Source organism: Embiotoca jacksoni, unplaced genomic scaffold, assembly GCF_022577435.1.
Source record: "Embiotoca jacksoni isolate LCO1_2020_lvr unplaced genomic scaffold, fEmbJac1.0.p SCAF_8, whole genome shotgun sequence".
Lineage (NCBI taxonomy): Eukaryota > Metazoa > Chordata > Actinopteri > Embiotocidae > Embiotoca > Embiotoca jacksoni.
Genome location: NW_027185436.1, coordinates 5,369,979 through 5,396,472, shown reverse-complemented (window position 1 = coordinate 5,396,472; position 26,494 = coordinate 5,369,979). Strand labels below are relative to the sequence as shown.

The following is a 26,494-nucleotide window of genomic DNA, read 5'->3' as shown; positions in this document are numbered from 1 at the left end:
GAGGCATTTGGTCCAATATGTTGGACAGAGCTCTGCCGCCACACTCACCCCTCACATGCTGTGTGCTTTTCTACTGCAAAGGATCAGATTGTAATCAGGAAAGTAAATATGCAACAGTTAGTGAAGAGGAAATCCCCAGCTAGCAGGGGTGAATAATTGGGCCCACAAAGTGTCTGGCTGAGCTAGCCCGCTAAATATGGATGCACGTATGGTCATTGACTTTGCTGTGGGAACTGAAAAAGTTCACAAACAAGCCCGCGCCAGTGTTTGGGCTTGTGACATATGTCTGTAATTTAGAGGGAACAAAATGCAAAAATCTGCCAAGCAGGATTTGATATGTCTCTGTTGATGTGTCCTTCAGATAGTAACGGCATTAGGAATGCACCTGCGGTGGCTCTGGAGGCCTACAGGGAGCCAGAAACCCGAGAGCTGCAAGCTGGCAGATGGACTTTTAAACATTTCACCAGTAATAGAAAATCAGCCAGTGTTGGGGGAAAAAAAAAACTAGAGGATCAAGCACAAAGCCTGAATAGATATCTTTGATTGTTCAGTTTAAAGGAATATCCTGACATTTAGGGAAATATTGCCTTTTTTGCTGTCTTCCTGGGAGTTAGATTGATATCAGTTTTATCTCTCTGCATTCAGAAACGATATTGGTCAAGGAAATTTTTTTCACCTACAGTGCCGGTGGTTCAACACAAAAGGCAGAAACAGGAGGAAACAGTCGGGATTCAAAAAGGGAAGAAAAAAAAAGGTCTCAGCTCAAGATTTAATAAACAAAATCATCAGTTGATTAATCAGAAATTTAATGTCAGATTAATCATCAATAAAATTAAGAATTATTCTCAGCAAAACATGTAAACATAACAGGTTTTAATCTGTTGAAATGCAGCCTCCATAATGTTGCTCCCTGCTTTCCAGACTTTGTGATAAGCCATGCTAAACACATCCTTCATCTCTCCTGAACACACAGAGATGAAATTGATAATCGATCTTTTCATCTAACCCCCGGTAAGAAAGCAAACAGCTTTATTTCCCAAAATGTCAGTGGAAATGCAAAGAGTGGATTTTTAAGGAAATTAAAATAATTGACTGTAGTTAATTTAATGGTTCATTGACTGACTGTTTGGTTCCTGTTGCCACTGTCACCTCCCAGAAAGATGATTCTGGGTTGAAACTGCAGCTCTGGTCTTTTCTCTGTGGAGCTTTCTTGTTGTCTTAATGTTTATATGTGTGATCATCCTTCAATCCAATCAGATGAACCTCTCTTTCTATTCATGAGTTAGCTTTGTAATAGCAAGCTGACCGATTTCCTGCCAGGCCATGCACAGACCCCGACCCATCCCGCGCTCCACACTGTACCATAAACGTGCGTAGTTGGTTGATTTGAATTCGGTACATTCTGCAAATATCACAGAGACGGTATGCCTTGATGAAACCTGCTTGGTGTGTTTGTTGTATGCGCCACAAGATGTATTCTTCGGAGAGACTGTCATGCTATATTATTCTATGGACAGATTTCTCCCCCCTCGGCGATGATCTGTCACTTGCTTGTCACCGGCACAGAATCCAGTCAGCTGCTGCCAGTGGCAGATTTGCAGGGCTTTAGGAGACAATAGTTGGAGCTGCTTGTCTGCCTTGCATCACTCTCTGTGCAAGAGTGTGAAAGGAATGCATATGGCTTTCATTTCCACTGATATCTCAGCTGGCAGTGTATCGATTTAATCACTTTAGAGCCATCTTTCAAAGTTTTCTTTAGGTAGGGTTTATTCTGAAAGAGAAACTGTTCGCACTGTAATGAGTGTCAGTACTTGAGACCATATTACTATGCGCCTTGTCAGCTTTGTGTGTGGTAGCAGTTTCTTTTTTTTCCACATTAATACACTATTCTTTTAGTATTGGAGCGTGAAATTATTGTTATAATTATTGTAATTATTTGTGAAATGAATTGTAAAAAAAAAACAAAAACAAAAAAATCATATAACAAACAAATCGGCAAGGAAAAAAGAATACTTGTTTTTTTATGAATCTATTTTCATGTATTTTTACAAATCTATTTTATTTTTTATTTAAATATCTCCATTTATTTGTAAATTTATTTCCAAATATTTGTACATTTATGTTAGAGCCAAATGAGTCAATGTCTCATTATCACATAGAAGACGTGTAGAAATAACTGCCTGGTTTCACAACAACCATTTCCTGGTGGGAAAGTACACATGTATGATTGTCAAAGAAGGAGGTCATGTGACGAAGTGCAGAGAGTGATAAAGTCTGTGTATAGAGGACGAGATTGGTTGAAACAAACAGGACTTATGTGTTTGTAAGAAAAAAAAAGTCAACATGGATTTTTTTTTTTTTTAAGTAATATCGTAAGTTACTTACATAATGTGACATATTTCACATACCTTAGGTAACTTGGGTGAGATTTGTAACGTTACTTACGTGAAATTACTTATTTTAACCCAAACCATGATTTTTTTTCCTGAACCTAACCAAGTCGTTTTGGCGTTAAACCTATGACGCCTTACTTTTCACGCCTAGGCGAAATGAAACATGACACTCACACTATATTATCGAGTTGACTGATGAGTGTGTCACACACTTTTATGTGATACCGAGTTGGAAATAAATATCTGAATAAATATATACCAAAATTGCCAACATTTCTTCATCCATAAATACTGTATAAAGGAATTTATAAGTAAAAAAATACACAAAATATATGATTTATGTGTTTGTTTTCCATTCATGTTTTTATACATATTTGTAATATCAAAACACTGGATTGAAGCCAAAACACAAACACATCAAAACATATTTGTTGTTACTAAGCAACAATCCCATATATGTTCAGATGGTGACGTTTGTGCTTAAATCATAGTGCTCAAAATGAGTCAAAACACAAGACAATATCAGTTTAATATTTCACTGATCAAAATGAAAACCCATGATGGAGTTAATTGTAATTAGATTGGTCATAGTGTTGTGCAGAATATAGTTGGCCTGCCAGCTTCATCCATGTTCTGGCATCAGTTGTGTCCTGCCTGGCACGTGTCATCAGCATAACTCCTGGGAAATTTAGAAAAGCAGAAACACATGAGAACACCGCAGAGATAAACTGGCATTCATCAAAAGTTTTTTTTTTTTAAAGTTTTTTTTTAACATTTTTGTCTTTAGAGTTGACGTTCTGTATCTGAACTGTTGTAGAAATGCTTTTAAGGAGATGTTTACTCAGAAAATGTTCTACTGTTGTTTTCTTCTGTCTTTAACCTTGAGCATTACTTTGTGGTACTTTAATTGAATTATGCCTCTGCCACTCACATCCACCAATCTTAACTAACAGCTGCATAATGGATCAGGCTTATAAATCCCAATATTAAATGTGATTAATGTGGCAATGCTCAAAACAATGTTACAAAGTGCTTTACACTTAAAAACAGTCAATAAAAACCCCATAAAAAATGAACATTAAAATTTCAGACATGACTTTAAAATGGTGCTCAAAGCAGAACATTGAACATTCATTATCAGCAGTAACATGATGCTCTGACAACAGAAGGTATTTTATGAAGTGATTGAAATCAGTTTAAAAATGCTGGACTGTGGACAGCAAAGAAGCAGCGTGCTGAGGAACCGTCAGCATCCAGTTTGAGGGGAAATTATGAGATGAGACCTGAGATTGAGTCTCTGAAGTTATCAGTAAAATCTTAATTTCAGCTACACCCAGATGGGCAGAGTGGAGGTGAAAACAAAAGGAAATGAGGGAATTTCCTGGTTTCTACCGTACACATTATGTCAGATGATAGATATGAGAGAGATCATCCATATCACAAAGGAATCACCTGTATCTGGAGATAATCTTGCTTCCTTAATTTCATCCTGGAGAACCAGGATGTTTATAGAAAAATAATGACAAGGAAGCATTTGTCAGCATGTTAACTTCATCAAATGAAAACCCTTATTGGGTTATTAAGAGTGAAGCAGTAAATCAGCTCTGAAAAAAATACACTTTGAGAACGAAGAGAGGTGCAGACCAGTGTGAGCTTCAGTGTATCTACATTGGAACTATAGGCTGGCTGAAGTAAGGACACCGTGTTGGGATTTGTTATTTTTCTAAGACACGGCAAACAGTTGATCCCTCTTTAAACCTCGGCAAACTATTCTTTGTTTGACAGCACAAAGCCTCACGATTCTGTCAGGGTAAACCAATTCAAGATTGCAGTATTACTGCATCAACAGAAGCTAATTTTGTAACAGGAATGCATACAAAACAGACCAGCAGTAAAGTACAGTGAGTTAAGATAGAGTAGATTTTGAGAGCAAATTACAGAGTTATGTTTCAGAAGCGATCAATATTTTGACTGTAATAAAAAAGGTTCAAGATCCTAAACATTTTAATGTGGTGTGTCTTTTTCTGTTTGACCACAGAGTAGAGATGCTCTCAATTTTTTTATTTCTGGATTGAAATCAAAATGTTTCAAAGATATATATAATCAATTTACGAAAGGAATGACACCCTGAACATATCAGGTTATTCTTTTTTTGTATTTAAAATGTATTAAATGAAAGCAAATGTCCAAAAACCTCATGATCTTATTTGTGCCTCATACAGATTAAAGCCATCACCTAAAAACATGTAATGAGAATTTCAATAGCAATGCTAAGTTTTCAGGTATGTGTGGAGTGGGCCAATTACATTGAGTAAAAAACACTATGAAGTCCTAAAAGGAGTTTAGAGTTACGTCCAGCTAAGACCCATTCAGACCAAACACTAGAACGCTGCAGGGAAAAGTTACAGCAGTGTGAACTGGATCGTCTTGGCTCGACTCAAACCAGCTGATTGTCTGGAGTTGGCAGTTTTTTTCTGCGTATGGAAGGAGATACCAAGTCCTCTAAACAAGGAAACAGGGACGATCTACTGTCTCAAGTTCACAGTATAAATTTGCATAAACCCTGTGGGTATTCCGTTGAAGCACACAGAGGGGCTTTATGTTTTTGCCATTTCATCAAAATGCAAGTGTGAAAAGTATCTTACAATCACTATTGTCCTTCAAGATGCCACAAATTATATCCAGCTACAAAAAAGTCTGAAAACTGGCAGTTAAAACAGAAGTACAGAGAGTCGCTGTTATGGAGACGTTACACCGTCTTGTCTGGTTGCTTTGGTGTAAACTGTAGGGTTTCAGAAAGTCGCAGAGTTTCAAATCATCTCGTCTTGAATCTTTGGTCTGAAGTGGCCATAAGACGTCTGTGGAGTTTTGTCTGGGCCAGCAGGACGAGCGGCAGCTTTGAGAGAACTTATTTCCCTCTGTCTCATTTGACCTGATGATGCTGCTGAATGAAATGTCGAGATTCTTCAGTTCTTCTTCTTGGGACCGTGAATGTGTAGCAATTGTCGTTTGTATTTGTCATCCATTAGTTGTTTAGAAGTGTTAATAAAGAACTAAAATGGAAGTGCGAGAGGAAAAGTCAGAGAGTTACCAAAATTCTTAGGACACAGCCTCCGGGAACAATTGGTCTATTTTGGTGCTAATCCATCCAGTAGAGGTTTAAATACATCATAGTAGACGGGAAAACTTTATGGAAAGTCATTAGCCTAAATCCCCTATGGACCTTAAATATTTTGTGCAAATTTTATGGGACTTGTTGTCATAGTAGAATAAGAAGAAGACAACAATATAGTAAGTCTGTGTGAACCATGACTGCCTGTACAAACTGCTGATGTCACTCGAGCAAAAGTCAGGGGACCAACAAACTCACCCACAATACTCCTTCAATATTTGTCGTAAATTCTCAACCAATTGATTTAATAACTGTTGAGACATTTCAGCGTAGATTAAAGTGATCGATCCATCGACACACCGATATTACAATGCTAAAAACATCTCTACTTCTGACTGCCAACTGGAAACAGATACCGACCTTGGCGGCCTCTCGACCGGTACTCTTGGTATTCCACACATGTCTGTTTCCTGGTCAATCCTTCATCTTCAGACTGTATAGGGGAGAGTTGGGAAAAATGAGGAAGAGGAGGAAGATGGGAGGGACTATCTGGAAATGCCATTGGGCGTGATTTAGTCTTGCTACCAAGAGAGTACGGGGCCAGATGGTGAGTTTAGGAAGCCTGGAATCTCAACACCTGGCAAAGTGTTTGTTAGTCATTGCATTAATCAACGACTTTGCCAAAATCCCTGCATATACATTATGCTCATTTTGTGCCAAGGGGGCAATAGAAATCTTATTTATTCAAGGATAATTGCCTAAAGTTATGCCCACCACCAAGAGTATTTCCCTCTGGACACAAAGCAAATACATGTAATGTGCTGAATTTTAGAGTTTTTGTGTGAGATAGAAGGACTTCTGCTGATTGTGAGAGCACTGTCTGCTTTGGTAATTTAGTCAGACAGTTTCCACACTACTTGTAAGACACTTCAACGCTCTGCTGCACCTACTCTTCGTTCCAAAGGACTGAGACTCTGTGAATAAGTTTCAAAGTGTCAAATTTGGTGCTCGAGCGCTCACAGGTACTTCACGAACAAATCCAGTCTTTCTTCTTGCTGAGCTCCTGTTGTTCTTTCACCGATACACCAAATTGGACTGAAGTGGCCTCCGCTCACCTCTGTGGAGATTGAGCCATTTTCTATAAACATATGCAGTTCCCAACGCTTGAATAATTCTGATGGATTTTCTTTCTATTTTTTATACTCGAGCATGTTAATGTATAATTGATGCTTTAAGGAGATAAACTGCCAACATCTTCATTTAGGAGCCTCGGGCTGACAGAGGGAGAGCGCTTTCCCTTGATTTGTTAGTTTTAAAATTAACTATCTCATGGCTGAAGGGGGAGAAAAAATAAGACGCGAGGTAATCATGAGTGGTGTTAGCTCGCCTGCGTGATGGCAGCCGATGGTTGATGGCAGGACAGATGACTGACGTTTGCTTGTGTTTCCTTTCTGCAGTCGACGCTGAAAGGAGCCAATCTGACGGTGTTCGGCTGCCTGAACCATGGGGTGCCGCTTTTCTTGCGGGAAAACTCATCACTGAAATGTGAATCAGGTATGACATGTTTAATTTAGGCTGCAATTCATTGATTGTTTATTGTTACATCAAAATATTACAAGTAAATAAGTGTAAAACTATTTATGTTTTAAACTTTTTGTTTCACTCTGTTTTTCTTCAGAATCGGTGGCTGGGTTTTTCCTCTCTGTAAACACGTCTACTAATATCACCAAACTGAGGATCCCCTACCCACAAACAGGCACCTGGTACCTCAGTCTGCGCTCTCTTTGCGCCACTGAACACGGGTGAGACAGGCAACACTGCTTCACTCAATTATATTCAGAATTATTCATCAAACTGCTGGCAAAACTTTCATTTTTAGGTGTTTAGGAATGAAAATTTGTCACTTCGGGATACTTGCTCTCTTGACTCGATGTAGATGATCAATCCCACTAACATGGCTGTATAATAAAAAAAATAAATGTTCTACCTGAAGTTAGGAAACTTAGCTTTGCAAAAAGACCAGAAACTGGTAAGAATCCTCTTCACAACTCAAGAGAGGTATCTATCTTCTCATCCAGCTCTTGGCAACAAATATGCACATAAAATTCAAATAGAAACAAATGTGTAAACCAGTTTGAATGACTGTTGCTCATAAATTTTTGACAGTCTCATAATCACTTTTTAGGTTGGGTCCCAGTGCCCCTCAGCAACCTCCGTGAGACAATATTTGCTGTCAGTTACAGGAAGACAACTGCAAAACTAGACATTCAATATTTCTTATCAACTCATCCTCATAAAAGGATCTCTAGTTTTTGTTTACCCGAGTTAATAATTCAGCGCCCTAATGAAGACACCGTGCTCGCTGTTTGAACGACGCAGCCACGTCCTCTCCCATCTGTCACCCAGCAGATCGACTTGGCTCGGGCTTCATGAATGTGCTTATGGTGGCACACCTAGCATATGACATGGAGGAGGGTTAGATTTTGAGGTTTAAAAACCAGATTTGTCATATTTCAACATTTTCATATTAGGAAACGATGTAAAAATATTTGAATCTTTCTAAAATGTGAATAGCGAAACGTCATATTGTGCCAACTTTCTCTACTCATCGTAAAAGAGTTCGAGACAGTACTTATTTCTCGCTACCAAGCAGACCAAAATTCAGTGCAGCCACCAGGCTTGTTGGACTTTTTGTAAAGGGCACAGCTCTTATGTTTCTTTGATAAGAACATATCTTGTAATCTCCATCGGTCTCTCCACTTTTACATACTTTTTACTCCACAGATGAAGCCAGTAAGTACACACTTTTTCTCTGAGGGGTGTTTGAAGTCACAGTGAGGAACGTCGGAAAGAGAAGTTGAGGCAAACGTTACCATTAAGTTGTCCAAGGCCATATTTTTCACGAGTTCTCAGGTATTAGCTATTCAGCAGATTGAGCTGTTTTGCCGAACCCTTAATGGCACCAAAATGTGAACAGAATGAAATTAAGCAGGTTTTTTTTTTTTTTTTTTCCGAGCCACTTGGGAGTTTCAATTGAATTTGAATAACAGATAATAACAGATGGTGTGGGACATGGACTCATCCTCACACAAAAGCTTAGCTGAGGTATGAAAATTAGGACAAACATTCCCATCGCTATGTGTCAGATTTCCACAAGTGTGAGCGTAAATCAATCAGGTCTAGTCGGAGAGGAAGAGTGATAGCGTGGATGACAGGTACTTTTCAAAGCTACAATTAAGTTGATTGATACAACTTAAAAAATAAAGAAGGGAGCAGCTGTGTCTATTAAAAGATGTGTTGTGGGAAAAGACAAATAAACACATTTGTTACCTCCCGCAGTTTCATTCTGTGCAAGTGATTGTCAGAGCTAGCAATTAGAAAAGCTACAATACAGGCACACGTTTTTTTTCTTTTAGCCCATTTAGTGTCAGAGAAAAATAAATTGTCTACAGCTCCATGTGCAGTTGTTATTCTGAAGGCTGTTGTTACCTGCAGAAGGTTGAACTAAAACAGAATGCACCTTTCTTTGGAAGTCAAAACTGAAGTCTGTCTGATTATCAGTGGAGTAGTGGTTGGTTTGCCAATTTCATAACCAAATGCAGGTTAAACTGTCACAGTGGTACTCTCGTTTCCTTGTTGGTCTGCATGAAGCACACATCATTTGGAGAAAATTACTTTTGTAATTGCTTCATGAGGCAGGACATTGCACAAAGCCTAACAGAGTGAAGTTGTCTTGGCATGCAACAGACCTGAAACAACCTCTCGATCCCCGACGTGCTGTGGTGACGACAGTGCTGCTGGAGCGAACAAAACAACACGACTGAAACACGACAGACACACGATAGCAGCTCAGCGAGGCCACAACTTGGCAGAGCTTTGAGTGAAATGTGAATGTCAGCGTGATAAACGTGCTCGCAATGACAATGTCAACATGCGGATATTTAGCAAGTGTAATGTTTACCATGTTTATCACCTTAACTTTTGTCCTGTCCGTGTCTTTTTCCAGGTTTGAACAGTGCACCAATGTTACTGCGGAGGTGTACATGCGCTCATACCTGACTCCATGCATCAATGACTGTGGGACGTACGGACAGTGCAAGCTGCTGCGCACCAACAACTACCTTTATGCTGCATGTGAATGCAAAGCAGGTAGCAATTCACTTTGAAAATCCCATACCGTCCCTGGCTTTGTCGGTGTTGTTGTTTGTTGTTTTTGTCCTCCTTGTTTGTTTATTTGAATTTGTGCTCACGGTGAGCTAAATTCAGATCAGGTGGTCCACTAATGTCTTCTTTTGGTTCTACTTTTAATGTCCAAGTCAGTCAATGACTTAACAAAACACAGCAAGTTGTTTTATCGAAGGGGAAAAACAACGACTTTGGTATTTAATCAATAATTCCCTTAATTAGTCATTAGTAATTAATAATTAGCAGAAAGTGTGACCATGAATTAATAATTAGCCCTGAGTTTTAGCAGTCAAAAGCCTTTTTGCATACAAGATAAGATGAAACTTTGTGTGAAGAAATGGGGTCATCACTGCTGCAAAGAATTTCTAATTCTGACAAGAAAATGGGAGAAAACCAGGTGGGATGGCAGAGGTCATTTCACAGAACTGAACTGACAATACTGCAGTTAAATAGTATGTGGTGCCATCAATGAGTCACCCAGCAGCTCGGTATTAATCTTCTAATATAAGCCGTTTTGATAAGACAATAAAACTCACTCTTAATTACGAACAGCTTTTCAATAAAAGATGAGCTTATGAAACTAAACAAAGCGTGTCCTCTGAGGCTTTTTTTAAAATCCTGCCTTTGATCTTCTTTTTTATCAGAGCTGGTTTCTCTTCAGTTAAATTCATTGTCATACTTCATATGTGTGACTGCTTCCTGGCAGGCACTTTGCATTCAGCGCTTGCCCTTGGCCCGTCTCACACTGCAAAACCTCTGTTCAACAGCGCTCGCGAATATTTAATTCACACCGTCTTATCCAATCCAACACTTGATAAGGATCCAACGTGGCAAAGCAGTTTTAAAATAGAAGGGGGTTCGCACCAGGAGGCTCTATTGTGGAGCATAAACAACTCCACACATACGTGTTTTTTGATTATCTGTAAAGAGAAATTTATTTTCATGAGAAAGAGCTGCTGAAGCCCACATCTTGTCAAGAGATAAACATTTTAAACATTTTAAAAGATACAGTAAATTCAAAGGATAAGGTTTTGAAGTGAACTGTTTCATCTGCTGGAGAATTTCTTCTCATCTAGCAACCAACATATTGAAGATTTTCCAAAAGTTCTGTTAGAGTTTAGGGAAGACACTTTTTTTCCCCTCCAATCCATAAAGCCTGTCAACACAAAAGCTCTGTTAGATCTGTACTTTCTCAGGTCAAAGCTCAGTCCTGACTGGGTATTTGTGTGTGTGTGTGTGTGTGTGTGTGTGTGTGTGTGTGTGTTAGGCTGGGATGGCTGGGGATGCACAGACAACTCAGAGGCCTACTCCTACAGTTTCCAGCTCCTCTCCACCCTGCTGCTCTGTCTAAGTAACCTGATGTTCGTCCCGCCCGTGGCCATCGCCATCCGAAGCCACTACCTGCTGGAGGCGTCCGTCTACATCTTCACCATGTTCTTCTCCACCGTGAGTGACATCCGAATGATCAAAGCAGTCACCTGCTTGAATATTTTAGTGTCTAATACCAACTAATAAGACGAGAGATGAACAAAGTCAGGTTCTATGAATCTGCTGATCCAGGTCATTGCATCAACTTACCTGTGGAGTTTCTTTGACCACTGGTTGTACTATGGAGCAATGTTTCCATAAATGGGTTCTGCATTTGTTTGTATTGTGTATTGAACAAGGACGCACGCGGGTGACGCAGTACAAACCACTGATCGACAGTTGGTTGCAGTAATGCATCAAGGCAGAGATGAAGAAGACTGCCAGCAAGCCAAATCACAATTAGGATCCTAAACGGGTTTCTTGTCAAGTAAAAAAACAATAATTTTAGAGATGTAACAATTTATTAAACTGTGCAAAAAGTTGTAAAAACAACTTGATAGTGCAATCAAGTTCTGACATGGATGGCTAAAATAGGTAATGGGTAACATTTCATAGTGTGCAGATGACATACTCCTATTTCTGAATAATCCGTCCAGATCTATACCAGTCAGAAATGGTTACATTTACCAGTGTCTATACCACGCCTTGTTGAAATTATTAAAACAAATGTCCCCCGTCACCTGTTGTATCAAATACAGATGCTAACTAACCAATCTGTACCCTACCTGTTTAAATCAATACAAGGTGCAATTTTCAGGTTCATTTTAGTTTTCTTTTTCAGACTTGGAAAGTATATGGCTCAATAATGTATTCATTCTCAAACTTCCATCTCTGTGTTAAAGAAAGCTGCAAGAAACACAGTTATAAACCTATGCTAGTCTTTGAATTTCATATGTAAAACAGTATTCATTTGGATTTGGAATTGCTATTAATCCTGACTTTAGCTGCTTTCACACCAAAACTTATCTACACATTATCTGAGAGCGCTGCATGTGAGAACCCAACTGTCCCAATCTGTTGGACTCAACATTAAACAGACTTTTCCCTGCTGCCTACCTTTTACAAACTCTGTGCAATAACAGATTGAACCCACGAGTGTATAGAGTCAGTCATTGTCTGGATATTCACAGTGAGCGAGTGGGTGTCATGTTTCTATCATCCCTCCTGCACACTCTACCAAAGTATCACTCCTCGCCTACGCCTGACATGGACTCTTTTTCTCCTTTGCTGTGCTACATGTGTAAAAGGGAAACTCTGATTCTGATTCTTTAGACGTAGTCTGGAGATCATATGAGGAAACAGCTTTTGAATGCTACATATTATTATTTTTCCTGATGAAAGGTTGTCCAATGCCTTGCGAGGAATCTTATGAGTTTGTAAAAGAAGTAAGTAAACATTATTTGTACAGCACTTTTTTACAGTCACAAAGGGCTTTACAAAAGCAAACAGCTTACAGAAAAGGGTCAGGAATATTAAGTGACCACCCGCGCCACAAATGACACTAAAAACACAATATAATATGAAAACACAATACATAATTAAATACACCCAAATCATGGGATGCAGACCAGATGCAAACAGGTTACCCAAAAATGTCTTTTAGAAGTATCAACAGAGTCATTGGACCATAAGGGTACAGGCAGAGTCCTCCATAATTTAGATTCTACAACCTCAAAAGCTTGATCACCATGGGTGTTCACTCGAGTGCATGGGACTGATGGTAAATTCAGATCATTAGACCTAAGAGGGTGAACTGAAGAATAAAGTTGGAATAGCTCAGCCACATACGCAGGAGCCCGACCGTGTAATGTTTTGTAAGTGAGAGTAAGAATTTGAAACTGAATCCTGTTCTATAACAAGCAGCTAGTGTAAAGATTTAAGTAAAGGGGGGATGTGAGAGTGGCTGTTTGATTAGGTAAGAAGTCTTGTGACAAACTAAATGAGGGAAAAAAGTGTGCGACAATAGTTGATGCAAGAAGAGACAAAGACATATATAAGCATTGCCAGTTCAAAAGTTGAAACAAAAAAAAAAATCTCAGTTTGCTAATATTTCTTTTATCAGTACATACACTTTGTGTGTGAGTGGCCAGCAATGACCTGTATTGAAGAAGTTAGAACTAAGTCAGTCTCTGTCAACAACCACAGCATAATTGTAATAACAGCAGTATTTTTTAGTGAGGTAAGAAAAACCCAACATGCACCCTTCTGTTAGAAAATAATATTTTTTATGAAAGAAAAGTTCAAATTTTACCGAGTCTGTTTTTTATAGCAGCTGTGCCATTTATTGTTCTGACATATCTGCTGCCTCTCCTCTCTTCTCACAGTTCTACCACGCATGTGACCAGCCGGGAATTGTCGTTTTCTGCATCATGGAGTATGACGTCCTGCAGTTCTGTGACTTCCTCGGGTCGCTCATGTCAGTGTGGGTCACTGTCATTGCTATGGCCAGGCTAAAGTCCATCATCAAACAGGTATGTTTGTGCTGTAATTAAACATGTGAACTGTAGTTTGTCAAAGAACAGCCTTTGAAACACGAGTTTCCCATGTTTTACACATCGGACAATGTGATCACATGTATTACACATGTTTACCACACGTTGCAACCTGTGATAAAATGGAGAAAATATGTGGGAAAAAATCATATGAAAATCTAAATGGGACACATTACACCATGAAAATGTTCCAAAACCATATGTTTTCTATGGGTAAAATACATGTTTTACATCAGTTTTTACACTTGAAATTCATGCAGTTTTTCTGTAAGGGAGTGAATGAAGACGTTTGTCTTGATATTCAAATGAATCTCCATTTTGTTTCCAATTTTCGATGTGGTGAGTTAAGTATGCTACTGTACAGTATATACTCTGCACTCAAGTCATGACAAAGTGTAGGAGTCCTGAGCTGGCAAAGAATTTTTACTTTACAAAGTTGAATATGTCAGTCGGATGCTATAATTAACATTTCTTAGGACATTGATATACATGACCCCGGCATCATTAATGATAGACTAATAAACATATATTCTACAAAGCTTGCTGTGAAGAAGCTTATCAAAACATCTTCAGTACCTGCTGCTGTTTTTAGCTGACAGTGATTCAACATCATACCTGCCCCATCATAAATTGCCTGCTCTCCATTTTTTCTTTGCCATGCCCTTCCTTCTAAGTAATACGCTGTACATTAGCTTGGCCACCAGGAGCGCAGTTGATGTCAACACCTTTAGCTTTGCCTTAAAATGCTCTTATTGGCTCAGTGGTGTCCCTGAACAGCGAAGCAGCCACTCAGAAGGGCAACTTGACCTATTTGATTTGCTTGACAAAATGTTAGATGTGGGCAGTGACTCAGACGACTGCTACCAGACATCTTCGGACCGTAATGCATTACCGCTGTCATGCAGTCTGGCAGCACCTAAACTGAGAGCTACGTGTTACAGGGAGACAATTTGAGAAAAGCCCTGAAGCAAAGAGAGATTAAAGGAGAGAGGGGCTGTCGAGCTACGTAGGAGAGCTATAAATGAGTACCACATACAGAAGGCCTTGGTTTTTGGTTATAAATTAAAAGATCAATGTGTGTGAATCAGCAATGCGCAGCACTAAGTTCTCTGGTTGTTGACATATTGCGGTGGATAATGGTAAACACTAACAGGTGCACCTTCTCCCTGGGTCACTCCCTGGCTGCACACCAAGATGGAGCAGTCTCAGGGAAAAAGTGTGTGTTTGTGTAGATGTGTGTCCACGTCCATAAATGAGACAGAGAGAGTGGGTTGGAGGGGGAGCGGAGAGAGGGGGAGGAGTAGTGGGAGGGAGGGAGAGTATACGAACATCTGCTGTCCTCTAGAGTTTTCATTTTTGCTTAGCGCTGCAGTACACAGTTACTAATCAAATCGCACATGTCAGGACTGGCAAGTGGAACTGTGTATGTTTGTGTACTAGAAAGAGACATTGTGTGTGTGTGTGTGTGTGTGTGTGTGTGTGTGTGTGTGTGTGTGTGTGTGTGTGTGTGTGTGTGTGTGTGTGTCTGCCTGCCTGTCTGTCTGTCTGTGTCTATGTGTTTGTTTGTTTGTTTGTTGTTTGTTTGTGTGTGTGGATGTTGGTGAATGTGTATGACCACAGCATCAGTAGAGGGTGAAGGACCCTGGAGCATCTGATAGTGTCTGTGTAGTGTGTGACTTTTGGACCTTCAAAGCTCTAAAAGTCCCCACAAATATGTCAGCAAAATATTTTACAAGGACATTTTTGCAGGGTCACATAAAGAAAGAGCTTCAGGAGAGTTATTAAATTTAACATGCTGAAAGTTATTGCATCCGAATCATATAAATCGCATTAAATTATAATTATATTTTATCACATCTTTGTAGTTTTGGCCCTATTCTATTGAAAGAGTTATAATAAAATTGTTTTCACCAAAGTACTTTGTGAGATTTTAGTACACCAGGACAGGAAACATGGATGTTCATTCAATCAGAAAGAATAAGCCAGTTCATCTTAACCTCTTTATTAGAAGCTAAAGACACCTGAAATGTCTGTTACACAAGTTTGGCTCTCCTGGGAGATTTTAAAACCAGTGTGATCATCTGACTGCTCGTGTTTCTTGGCTCATTGGACTTTGTTTTTTCAATGTTTTAAAGTACAATATTACAATTACTGATAGGAATGATTAGCCTGGTGTTAGCGTGTGTGAATATATGGGTCTGGGTACGCTCCTTAGGGAATTGTTTGCAGTCGTTGCATCCTACTAGGTGTGGACCTTGGGTTAATTTTGAAGCTATTGGAGCAGCGTCGACCAATCAGTATGCGCTGAAATCGGCCGTAACACTATCACTGCTATGACTAAATTTGGAAAAAAAAAACACTTGACTTCAACATCATCGTATTTAACATCCAGCGAATGAGTGAATGTTAATGCGTACAGGGTGTCCAGGCTGGAAACGAAAGCTGGTGGATTTTAGGCTAAGGAATAATGGCCACACCCACTAAGATTAGGCCTTAATTACAATAAAAAAAAAGACAGAATTACTCTTATTAGTCCATTAGATAGAACCTTAATTATTTGGATGCATTACATTACAAATTTCAAAACTTACTTTCACATCAATAACCATTTTTTAACATCATTTGGTGATTTTTGAAAGACATTGCCGTAGCTGTAAAGGGTTATTAATGTAACATTGTGACACACTTTTGGCATGCCACCAGACTAAATCAGCAGATCCACCATTCAGGTAGAAAATTTGAGCAAACCACTTTCATATTGTGTGAAACTGAGCAATCAATTATAGTTCATATCAATCTTAATGGCACCCGATCATAGAAGTATAGATCTGAGTGTACCCAAATATGAAATCAGAGCATAAATCTGTAAAAGCATGTGGTAATACTAAAACACTTAATGTATCAGCATTAAAAAAAAAAAACTATTTAGAAATTCCATGGTCTTGTCTGTATTAAAGGACCATTAGAAATGTTTGGCAAGGTCAACAATAAATGTCCATGCTTAAATATCCTGTACATGCTTTATGAGTCTGTATCACTGTATATTGGTAAGCGTAGGTAAGAAAAATATGTAGCTGGTAAAAATAGACTTCCAACCAGAATTTCTATGAGCTCGTGTGTCACAATAACAGACAATGATTCATTACAGCAAAACCCCTGCCTGTGAGTGTCAGTGCATTCATGCCTGCATACATTGCATGCATGTTTGGGTGCTGCTGTATGATCCAGCAGCACAGTATGACTGATGACTGTTGCTGCAGTCCTCGGGCTGCACCACGCTGCTCCATTCCTCCTTGGTCTGTGCCAATTAGTCTAGTTCCCCCGCATGCAGGTCATCCCTTCCCTGCTCAAAAATCCCCAATTTCTCCTCACATTGCCTCCCAAACAGAAGAATGCAGACCCCAGGCATCTTGGACAAGCTTAAGTTCTCCCAAAGCATCTGTAGCACATCTTATTGATTTTTTTTTTATTCTCACTTCATCTCTTTTATATCCTGTGGCTTTATGTCAAATTCTGAGCTTGGCAAAAAAACAAACCAAAAAATTGCGGGTATTATTTATAGCATGGCTCTCTATTGTTAGCGTTTTGTTTTTATTGTTATATTGTGGCTCACACTCGTAGAAGAGGCTTAACAAAATTGTCAATATTCACTCAAATTTTTATTTCTCAGCCTCTGTAGTAGATAGAGACATGAAAGAACCATAATTCGAGGCTTTAATTGGAGTTTAGTCCATTTGCCCTAATGTTCATTTACGAAAAAAAACAACAAAAAAAAAACTGCTTAATATACAACAGCAACAACAAAAATTGCCGCTGTAAGATCAATACTAGGTCCAAACCTTTTATATGGCTAGACGGTGTATGAAATGGTGTACAGCTTTTAATTTCAAACAAGGGATTTTAATTTGAAATGAATACAGGAAGTTACAGCATTTGGCCCGTCAATGATGATTTCATCAATAAGTTATGCAGTATTCAGCTGATCAACTGTGTTCTCTCACTCACTCACTCACTCTTTCTCACTCACTCACTCACTCACTCACTCACTCACTCACTCACTCACTCACTCACTCACTCACTCAGTCAGTGACAGACAGTCAAGTATATCAATCTGGCCCTGCTGTTGCAGTCCACCCAAAAATTGGCGCTGTGAAAACATCTGTGGCGGTGTAAACACACAAAGTGCCACTCTAGTAAGATGTCATCACCGACTGAAACTGAAGATGTTGACGGACATCATTTCCAAGGCACTCAGTGTGCACAAAGACCTGTTTCACTTCCTGCTGCCATAGACAGCAATAAGGTCCAATGACAACATCTAAAAGTGTTCAAGTCACATCTGCTTCGAAAGGAAGATTCATGTCTTAAAGGTATATACACAAACATTGTGTCCGGTCTTAATGGGATAAAATACCCATTTTGACTTCTGAACTTAGTAGACAGTAATTTTCTGTACTGACCATTTCCCTACTGGTACATTTAACTGATGGCATATTACCATTATGAGAGGCTTTTACCTTTTGTAGCTCCCACTTACATGCTTTTTGCAAATGTCAGCTCTATACGTGGATGATAACATTTCAGGAGGAGGCTGACATTCTTTTATACTTTCCTCCTTTTTTTAGAAATCGCATGAACAAACCAAACTACAATGTGTTACACCATCTCTCAGTACTGTCCAACTGCCTGTGGTCTTCACATCCAACTCTATTTGTTCCTACAGAAGATGAAAGTCTTTAATAATAGAACACTACTGCACTTAACAAAAATGTAAAAGGCTTTTGTTTTTGCTGCCATTCTTCATAAAATGTAGTAAAATATCTAAGACATCTTTAATGGACGCAAAAGGTTTATTTCTCTTAAATTGTATTCACATCAAGTGCCTGATTCCTTGCGCAGGTGTGCCTGACTGGTCAAATTAAAAGGCCACTCTAAAATGGGGATGGGGGGCATGTGGGGAGATTTGCCCACTCACCACCAGATGTGGGGGTCCTGGGCTGGTGCTTCTTGGATGTTCTGCCAAATTCTTGGAAATGACAGCTAATGGTAGTGAAATTAACAGTCAATTCATGGGCGACAGCTCTTGTGGACATTTCCTGCAGTCAGCATGCCAATTGCACGCTCTCTTAAAGCTTGTGACTTATGTGGAATTCTGTTGTGTGACAAAACTGAACATTTTAGAGTGGCCTTTTATTGTGACAAGTCCAAGGAACACCTGGGCTATAATCCTGCTGTTGAATCAGCTTGATGTGCCACACGTGTCAGGTGGATGGATTATCTTGGCAAAGGTGAAGCGCTCACTGGCATGGAGTTTAACAAATTTGCGAGCAAGGTGTCAGATAAATATATCTTTTGTATCTAGAGAAGAAGTCTTCGATCTTTTACTTCATCATCATCATCAAAAATGGTTTTATTTCAAAAGGCAAATCTTCTTAAAAAAATAAACTGGACATTGTAGTTTTGTATTGAGTGGCCCTTAGTAGGGCCCTTACAGCAAAAAAAAAAACAGGACGTGGGTGGAAACGGGGTAAAAAGTACATCCCACATACACAGTCTTCAGCTCTCCAAAAGTAGAGATGTGCTGCTGCTTGACCGCACAAACATCCTCTTATTTACTCGGGATGTAACAGTGTTGACAGTGTTTATGGAGGGCAGTTATTGATCCATGTGGTTTTTTGTCAAGGTGTTGTATCTGCTGGGGGCGATGTCTCTGTCCATGGCTTTGCAGCTAGACCGTCACGGTCTGTGGAACCTGCTGGGACCCAGCCTGTTCGCGCTGGGCATCATGGCCGTGGCCTGGGTAAGGGAATATATTTACTGCCCAGTGAACAGCATACTACAGTGAAAAATGGGTTTATTTCATTGTGTTTTTAACTGCATCTGAAAAAAAATAATAATGGAAGTTTATTGATCTTGGGGAAGACAGCGCATGAGATAGGCTTAGAGATGAGGAGACAGACAGATAATATGGAATAAAACACAGATAAAGTAGGAAATTTGGAATATTAGAGGGATGACATAAAGAATATATGTACAACATCATTCTTAATTATTTGTACAAAGGATATCAAGAAAGGCATCAAATATGAATAACAGTCAAATTAAAACAATTCATATTTCCAGTGTAAAAATATTTCGACATGTACACACTGTATGTAAATTCTACAACTGCTCCACAAGGGATATTTTCACACAAGTTAAAACATAATTATTTTAATACATAATGTGTGTTTAACATTGACAAGCTTGTTTAAACATGGCAGATGAAATGTGTCTGAACTGTCCCTCTATTGTTTCCCATGCCAGTAAGTGTAAAAGGATTTAATCTGTCATTTAAGCTAACAGAGGGCTGGAACATGTGCATGGCTAAAAACTGTGGCTTTCTGACCAATGAAGCTATTTTACATTAGCATGGCAGGGGCTTTAAAAGTTTTGCAGCCTGTGGGTATTAGTCATGGGTTGTAGTTCCATTATAACTCAGCTTGTACTTTCACTGACTCTTCTTCGAGTCATAATGTGCTCCCTGAACTGAGAAGATAAAAAATAATAGTCTTTCAGGCAAGGTTCTTGGAAGAAAAAAAAACCTTAACACTAAACCTCTGACACGAGTTTAAAAACAAGGTTTGTGGTTACCTTGGAGAAAGCTTTGCGTTGAATAAAGTGTGGGAGTTGTAGCTCTGAGAGTTATTTTTCTGTGAGCCGCAGAATCCTACAGAAACCGGGGAAAATGAGGCACTATTTAATTCCATCGTTTAAACCTTCAGCTTTAGCAGAAAACATAGGAAACAGTATATCATACTATAGTCAGAAACCTTTTCTTCTCAGATTAATAACAATGCTTTAAAAGTCATGCGTGTCACAGCTGCAGGAGTTTTACACAAAGCCATTTCCTACCACTATTTGGCTGATTTTCTTGTGGCTTTAGCACATTTGTGACTCAATCATAGATGGGTTGTTGACATATGTTGAACATCTGTATGTTGCCACATGTTGCCACAGTTTCAAACATCGCGGTCTGGTTTACTGCGACAATATCGACAGAATAGAAGTACGAACACTGAGACATAATCTCTGATCTTCCCATGGCAAATGAAATCAACACACGAGAGTAAACTTCTACAGGAGCCCTTTCATTTCGGCTTGTCATGTTTCTGCAAAGCTCTGGCATGCTGAATGTTCCCAAACACAACAGAATTAGATCAGTCAAGCAGAGGGCACAGAGCGTCTGCCGCTGTGTCGGGGTGTCATTAGCAGTGAGAGGAAGAGGAGAAGTTCAGATCTGTCAATGCCAAATTTCCCTAATTCTCCAAGCTAAATGAGGTCCCCAACTCGTGCATGAAAAGACCATCCTGGTTTGGAGCTGGAAAAAATACACGGCTCCAAAGGGACTGGAACAGCAAAAACACATTTCATGTTTTTTCTTAACTGAGCTTCACATAGATTCTTCATCTTTAATCCAAAATATATACACCTTAATAATTTAATCAGAACCATTTGCTGATTGAATATAGTTCATGTAATTATTTTTGTCACTCATGACCAGCTTACATTTCCCCTGGTGGTAGTAATTCTTGATGGTACCGTTTGGAGAAAAAATTAAATGTGAGCAATCAGTGTTTATGAAGCGGTGAAAATGGAGACCGAATGAAATGAAATGTTTGAGTCTCCTTTTTCCGTACTTGCAGCAATTCTGGACCACTTACAGGCAGAATGAGCACATCATCTTTATTAAACAAATAGAGGAATCATATCCAGTCACAAACGGAACAAGAACATAAGTAACCAAATAGATAACGCAGTGACGGGCCAATCATGAAACCATCAAAGTGATGGAGTTTTGCTGCAGCATTAGGCATGAATACAAATTTCAGACAAAAAAAACAACGGTTGAGAATTATGAAGAACATCATCGTCTGTTCCTCCAGTAAAAATGAGGTACCTCGCTTAAATCCCATGGGGGTCTGTTTTTGAATGACTCATTCTTGTGTGATTTTCCAATTGAATATACTGTTTATACATAAAATACTGTATGTTCATCAAACTAAAGCAGCAAGAACCTTAAACACAGAGCCTTGGAGATCAATTCAAAAAGAAAAACTGTAAAATGCTTACCACAAAGAGTGGAAGTGAAGATTCTGTGGTTTCTTTACTTTGTGGTTTGCTAAGTGGGACCCTGCTGACACGTGATATACCCATAATCATACAAGCATAAAAAAAAACACACATGCAAATGTGTCTAAATGTTGACTTACAAGCAGCCGAGAGAAGGATAATTCCAGCTTTTACAAAGTAGTGAACAGGTCAGATGAACATGAATAGAAAAGTAAAGGTTCTCTGTTTCTTTGTGGTTATAAATTAGGCCTAGAGGCAATTCAACAAATATGGGAATGAATTGAATTAAATAGAATTTATTATTTTCCTTTGTCAGAAAATGGATTTCAGTATTTCTTGTAATTGGCATTAGGCGGGTGTTTCCCGGTAATTGGTTTTCTTCTATGATTTGCTATTTTATATTAAAAAAAAAAAAAAAAAAAAAAAAAAAAAGAAAAAAGTTCTAAATAGTGATCTTGACACTGTTGTTTTATGTGTCTGTTGGCCCGTCAGACGGTACGCACCATTCGCCGGCGGCGTTGCTACCCGCCCACCTGGAAGCGCTGGGTGTTCTTCCTCTTCCCGGGCACCATGATCGCCACGTCTGCCGTGGCGCTCTACGCCTTCGTGGAGACGGAGGAGAACTACTTCTACATCCACAGCATCTGGCACATGCTGATCGCAGGGAGCGTGGGGTTCCTGCTGCCGCCTCGCGCCAAGCCAGACGCCAAGGTGACCCCGCTGAAGCGCAGGCGAGGCTGCGGCTATCAGCTGTGCGTGAACGAGCACGAGGAGCTGGGCCTGGTGGACCCGGCCATCATCTCCATTAACAGCATCTGTACCAGCTGATAGACTCCCTGCTCCCAGCCTTTTACCTAGAGACACTTCATTGCCTTCTTTTACTTGTGTAATTCACACATGGGAAATTAAGCCACAAGACTTGAAAACGCAATGTAAATACTGTTGTGACACACTGGATTTCTTTATTTGGGTTGTTATTGTCATGGTTATTACTATCAATACAAATGTAATTATTATTATTATTATTATCTATAGTTAAAATTCTGATGAATTGTGGGTGTACAGTGACACACTGTTGTTTGTGAATATGTATTTAAAGTCAAAGCTGAAACACTGCTGCTATCTGACGGTGACTGTAAAACTGCTTCTGTTGGTTATTTATTGGTGGTCTTGTAAACAGGCCAATTATCTGACTGTAGGGGGCACAGGTAAGGGGAGGGGACACGGGTGGTGGACATTTATCAAGGGCACGGCTTTTCTGAAATTCTTTTGAAATATATCTTTTGCACTGAGACACAAAAATGTTATTCTGTAAATTTTTATAACAATATAAACTACAGTGGGCATCACAAATGTAAAACCTAGTTGTCATGTGGAATGTTAGACTGTCTTTTTGCAATTGCAATGTATCGCTTTTACACGAATGTGCTGATTGTTCTTGGCGGGAACAAATCCAAAGTCCAGCTGCCTGTTGCAAGAGAAGAGGGGAGGCAGGATTACTTCAGAGACCTCAAACCAAGACTTCACCTCCCTGTTCTTTTCTGACAGGACCTGTGTGACACTACATTCATGAACAATAAATGTTTTCTTTCTTTGCCTCCGTATTGCTTTGCTGCTTTCGAAGCTCTTAAATGCAGTGCAACTGGTGAAGTCTCCAACAAAGACATCACATTGCAATTCCTCGTCCTAATGGAAGCCACTGGTTCTCAGATAGTGAGATGAGACACTGTCAACAGCATCCTCCAGGAATAGAGCAAGAGATAAATAATTCTCCTACAGAGCAGCGGCATGAAGGCAGCTTCAGAGCACACTGTCGACATAGCCTCTCTCTTCTTATATAAGGAGAAAGCAGAGCTGCAAGAGTTTTATGACTGTTTTTGTTCCTTTTTAGGTGAGATCCATCAGCAGCTGCTCGGTGCTTATCATTCTGTCTGCACGCCAGGTCTTTTTTTTTTTTTTATCAGATTTTTTTTTTTTTTAAAGATGAGAGAAGTTATCATTTTGGCAAGAGTACATACTGTACTGCAAGTGGAGATTGAAGCTGGTCTTAATATTGCACATATAATAAATCATTATTGCCTTTGAGGGAATAGTTCGACATCTTGGGAAGCATGCTCATTTTCTTTCTTGTCTTGAGAGAATTGATAGCACCCTCCTGTAGGCTAAATACAAAGCTACAAGACAATGTTTGCCCAGCTAAGCACAAAAACATGGAGAAACTGCTAGCCTGGCTCTCTTCAAATTCAATAAATAAAATCCTATAGAGGTTTATGATTGCTATGGCTTCAAATTTAGCAAACAAATATGAGAGTAGTATTGATCTTCCCTTGGTAACAAACTCAATAAGTATAGTTACAAAAGTGTCAATCTACGCCAATGGGAATACTGAAATAGAAATCAACAAAAAATAGATGTGAGTGGTTTTGTACATGTAAATTCAGTCAATGATATAAGCCGAGTCTAATAACAAACTAGGGATAAGGTACTTCGCAATCATTCTAATCACCTAATCAAATAATGTTTTTAAAATCAAGCATTGCAAGAAGAGCATTTATTTAGAGGTTAAGATAGAGGATTTCACCAGAGCTGCCACTGCTGCAACTAATCATACCTCGACTCTTTAGCCGCATCTGTTGAGCTTTGAGATGATGATGGAATGAGGTCACTGAAGGCCACTTCAAGTCCTGATATGAACTTTTCTTCTCTCCTCTCACTGTTTGATAGAGAGAAAGCACGAGATAGACAATTCCTGTAGTCTGTTGTTAGTGGTGTTTCTCAAAAAAGGGACAGTATTAATATTACAAATACACACTGCGTCATGCTTCAATCAAAATGTTGCTGAATCACATTTTTACCCTTGCACCATTCTATTAAAGATTATATATTCAACTGAACAAGGTACATCCTACACAACCTAGACTCTTTGTGGCTCTCTTCATCCCATCAAAAGGAACATAAATTGTCTGTCTTCCCCCTTTTTAGCCTTTAAGATGCACTATTCTTTAGATCTCGTGGATATTGAAAGGAAAAATAAAGTGCCTTTGGAATGCAAAATTAAACTGCTTAAATCAACAAAAAAACTGTGTGAAGCCATATAGTGTAAGGACATGTTCTGAGTCACTCCCCTGCTACTTCAATGAAAAGCCAAGTAATGGAAATTCCTGTAATAACAGACTCAATATTTGAAGTGCAGAGTGCACCCTTTGACAGGAATAAAAGGCCTGTGACTGTACTTCATGAGACAAATTAGACCAAAATGACCAGTCTTAGATATTAAAATTTCCAACAGTGGATATTCCTATACCTCCATCGTACATGAAATCAAAGCAATATCTTCTTTGTGTTCATGGTTCTTGGCTAACATAACTTGATTTTTACTCTTAAATCCCGACAGCACCAGAGAGATTTCAGTGTGGCTCATTTGAATACTCTTCTGGGCTGAAATATGACACACGGTCAAGCAGCAACCAGCAGTGATGTCACCCATTAGTTAGTGAACTGTTGTTCTGAAGACTCAAGTTTGTCCGTCGCCATCTTGCTATTTTGGAGCCAGAAGTAAACATATTTGGATCAGCTGGGGACGAGCCATAGACTGTATAGAAAAGCTGCGATTGCACCAAGTGCTGCTTAAGTTTGGCTCTAAAAAGCCTCCGGCTCCATAGACTCCCATTCAACTTATTTAATGAAATACAAAGTCAATACATTTTTACCACAAGTTATTTTGGTGTTGTTAGCTAAAGTCAGACTCTTATTATTTTCCTGGTGGTCCATCTGAAAATAACCCTGTCATTAATGAGAAAGTAAGCCTCAAAAAGATGTGTTTTTGGGGGCGTGTATGTTTGATTGACAGGCCTGTGATGCAGTCAGTTTTCCGGTGGGATGTAGTATCGGCAGGTTTCCAATCATTTCGAGTCAGATCCCCCACTCCAAATACAGTCACTTCTTGCTCCGCAGCGCTCGGAACTAACAAGATGCCGCTGGCCAATATCCGAACTGAAGGCTTCGTAACAGCCGTTCACAAACCAATAGGTGACTGTTGGTTGCCGATTGGCACGAGCGAGCGGAGAATCTGACTCCATCTGATTGAGAACCCAATGACACTACGCCACGCCCACCAATAGCAGAAGCCTCACTACATCGCAGGCCTGTCAATCAAACAGATACACACCCAAAAATGCCACTTTTAGAGGCCTAATATTTATTTAATGATAGGATTATTTTCAAATAGTACGCCAGAAAACTAATGAGAAAGACTGACTTAAGTGAACAACACCAAACTGACTTGTGGAAAAAAAATTATTGACTTTATTTTTCATGAGAGAAGTTGAATGGGAGTCTATGGAGTCAGAGCCTTTTTGGAGCCAACCCCTAGAGGCCCTCAGTGGTATTGTAGTTTAAGGCACTTGTGCATCAGCCTCATTTTACAGACCAGGAAGCTTCGTCCACTTTTGCAGACAGTGTATGTGCATGGTGAACAAAATGCAACCTTTTTTCATCTAAATATTCATGTTTATTCATGAGACGTGTTCAATTCAAGCCACTCATATTTAAAAAGTTTTACAGAGACGCTTGAACAAACTGTGATCATTAAAACAATCATTAAATGTAAAACACCTTCATAACAGCTACAGTATGCAGCAAGTTAATGGATATAAACTCTCTCCTGCAGAAATGTCAGCTTTCAGTATTACAAGTTTTATTGACTATTTAATGGGTCTGTAATGAAAATACTATATAATGTTATACTTTTATTATTAAACCAAGCTTCATACAAAGTTAAAATGGACACAAGGTTCACAATACCACCATTTTCTAAACTACAGCAAGTAGAC

The 26,494-nt window shown here is 39.3% G+C and overlaps 1 protein-coding gene across 1 annotated transcript in view; it reads left to right on the top strand.

Annotated features, from left to right (window-relative positions):
- The window catches only part of tmem8b (transmembrane protein 8B), a 36,710-nt gene extending 13,444 nt beyond the window's left edge, over positions 1 to 23,266 (top strand). Inside the window, exons 7-13 of the mRNA XM_069178368.1 lie at positions 6,963 to 7,059; positions 7,184 to 7,307; positions 9,512 to 9,654; positions 10,958 to 11,136; positions 13,383 to 13,529; positions 19,234 to 19,350; positions 22,155 to 23,266. Of these exons, the coding sequence (XP_069034469.1) occupies positions 6,963 to 7,059; positions 7,184 to 7,307; positions 9,512 to 9,654; positions 10,958 to 11,136; positions 13,383 to 13,529; positions 19,234 to 19,350; positions 22,155 to 22,490 (1,143 nt within the window). The 3' untranslated portion in view covers positions 22,491 to 23,266. The remainder of the gene's footprint in view (positions 1 to 6,962; positions 7,060 to 7,183; positions 7,308 to 9,511; positions 9,655 to 10,957; positions 11,137 to 13,382; positions 13,530 to 19,233; positions 19,351 to 22,154) is intronic.
- The last annotated feature ends 3,228 nt before the right edge of the window (positions 23,267 to 26,494 follow it).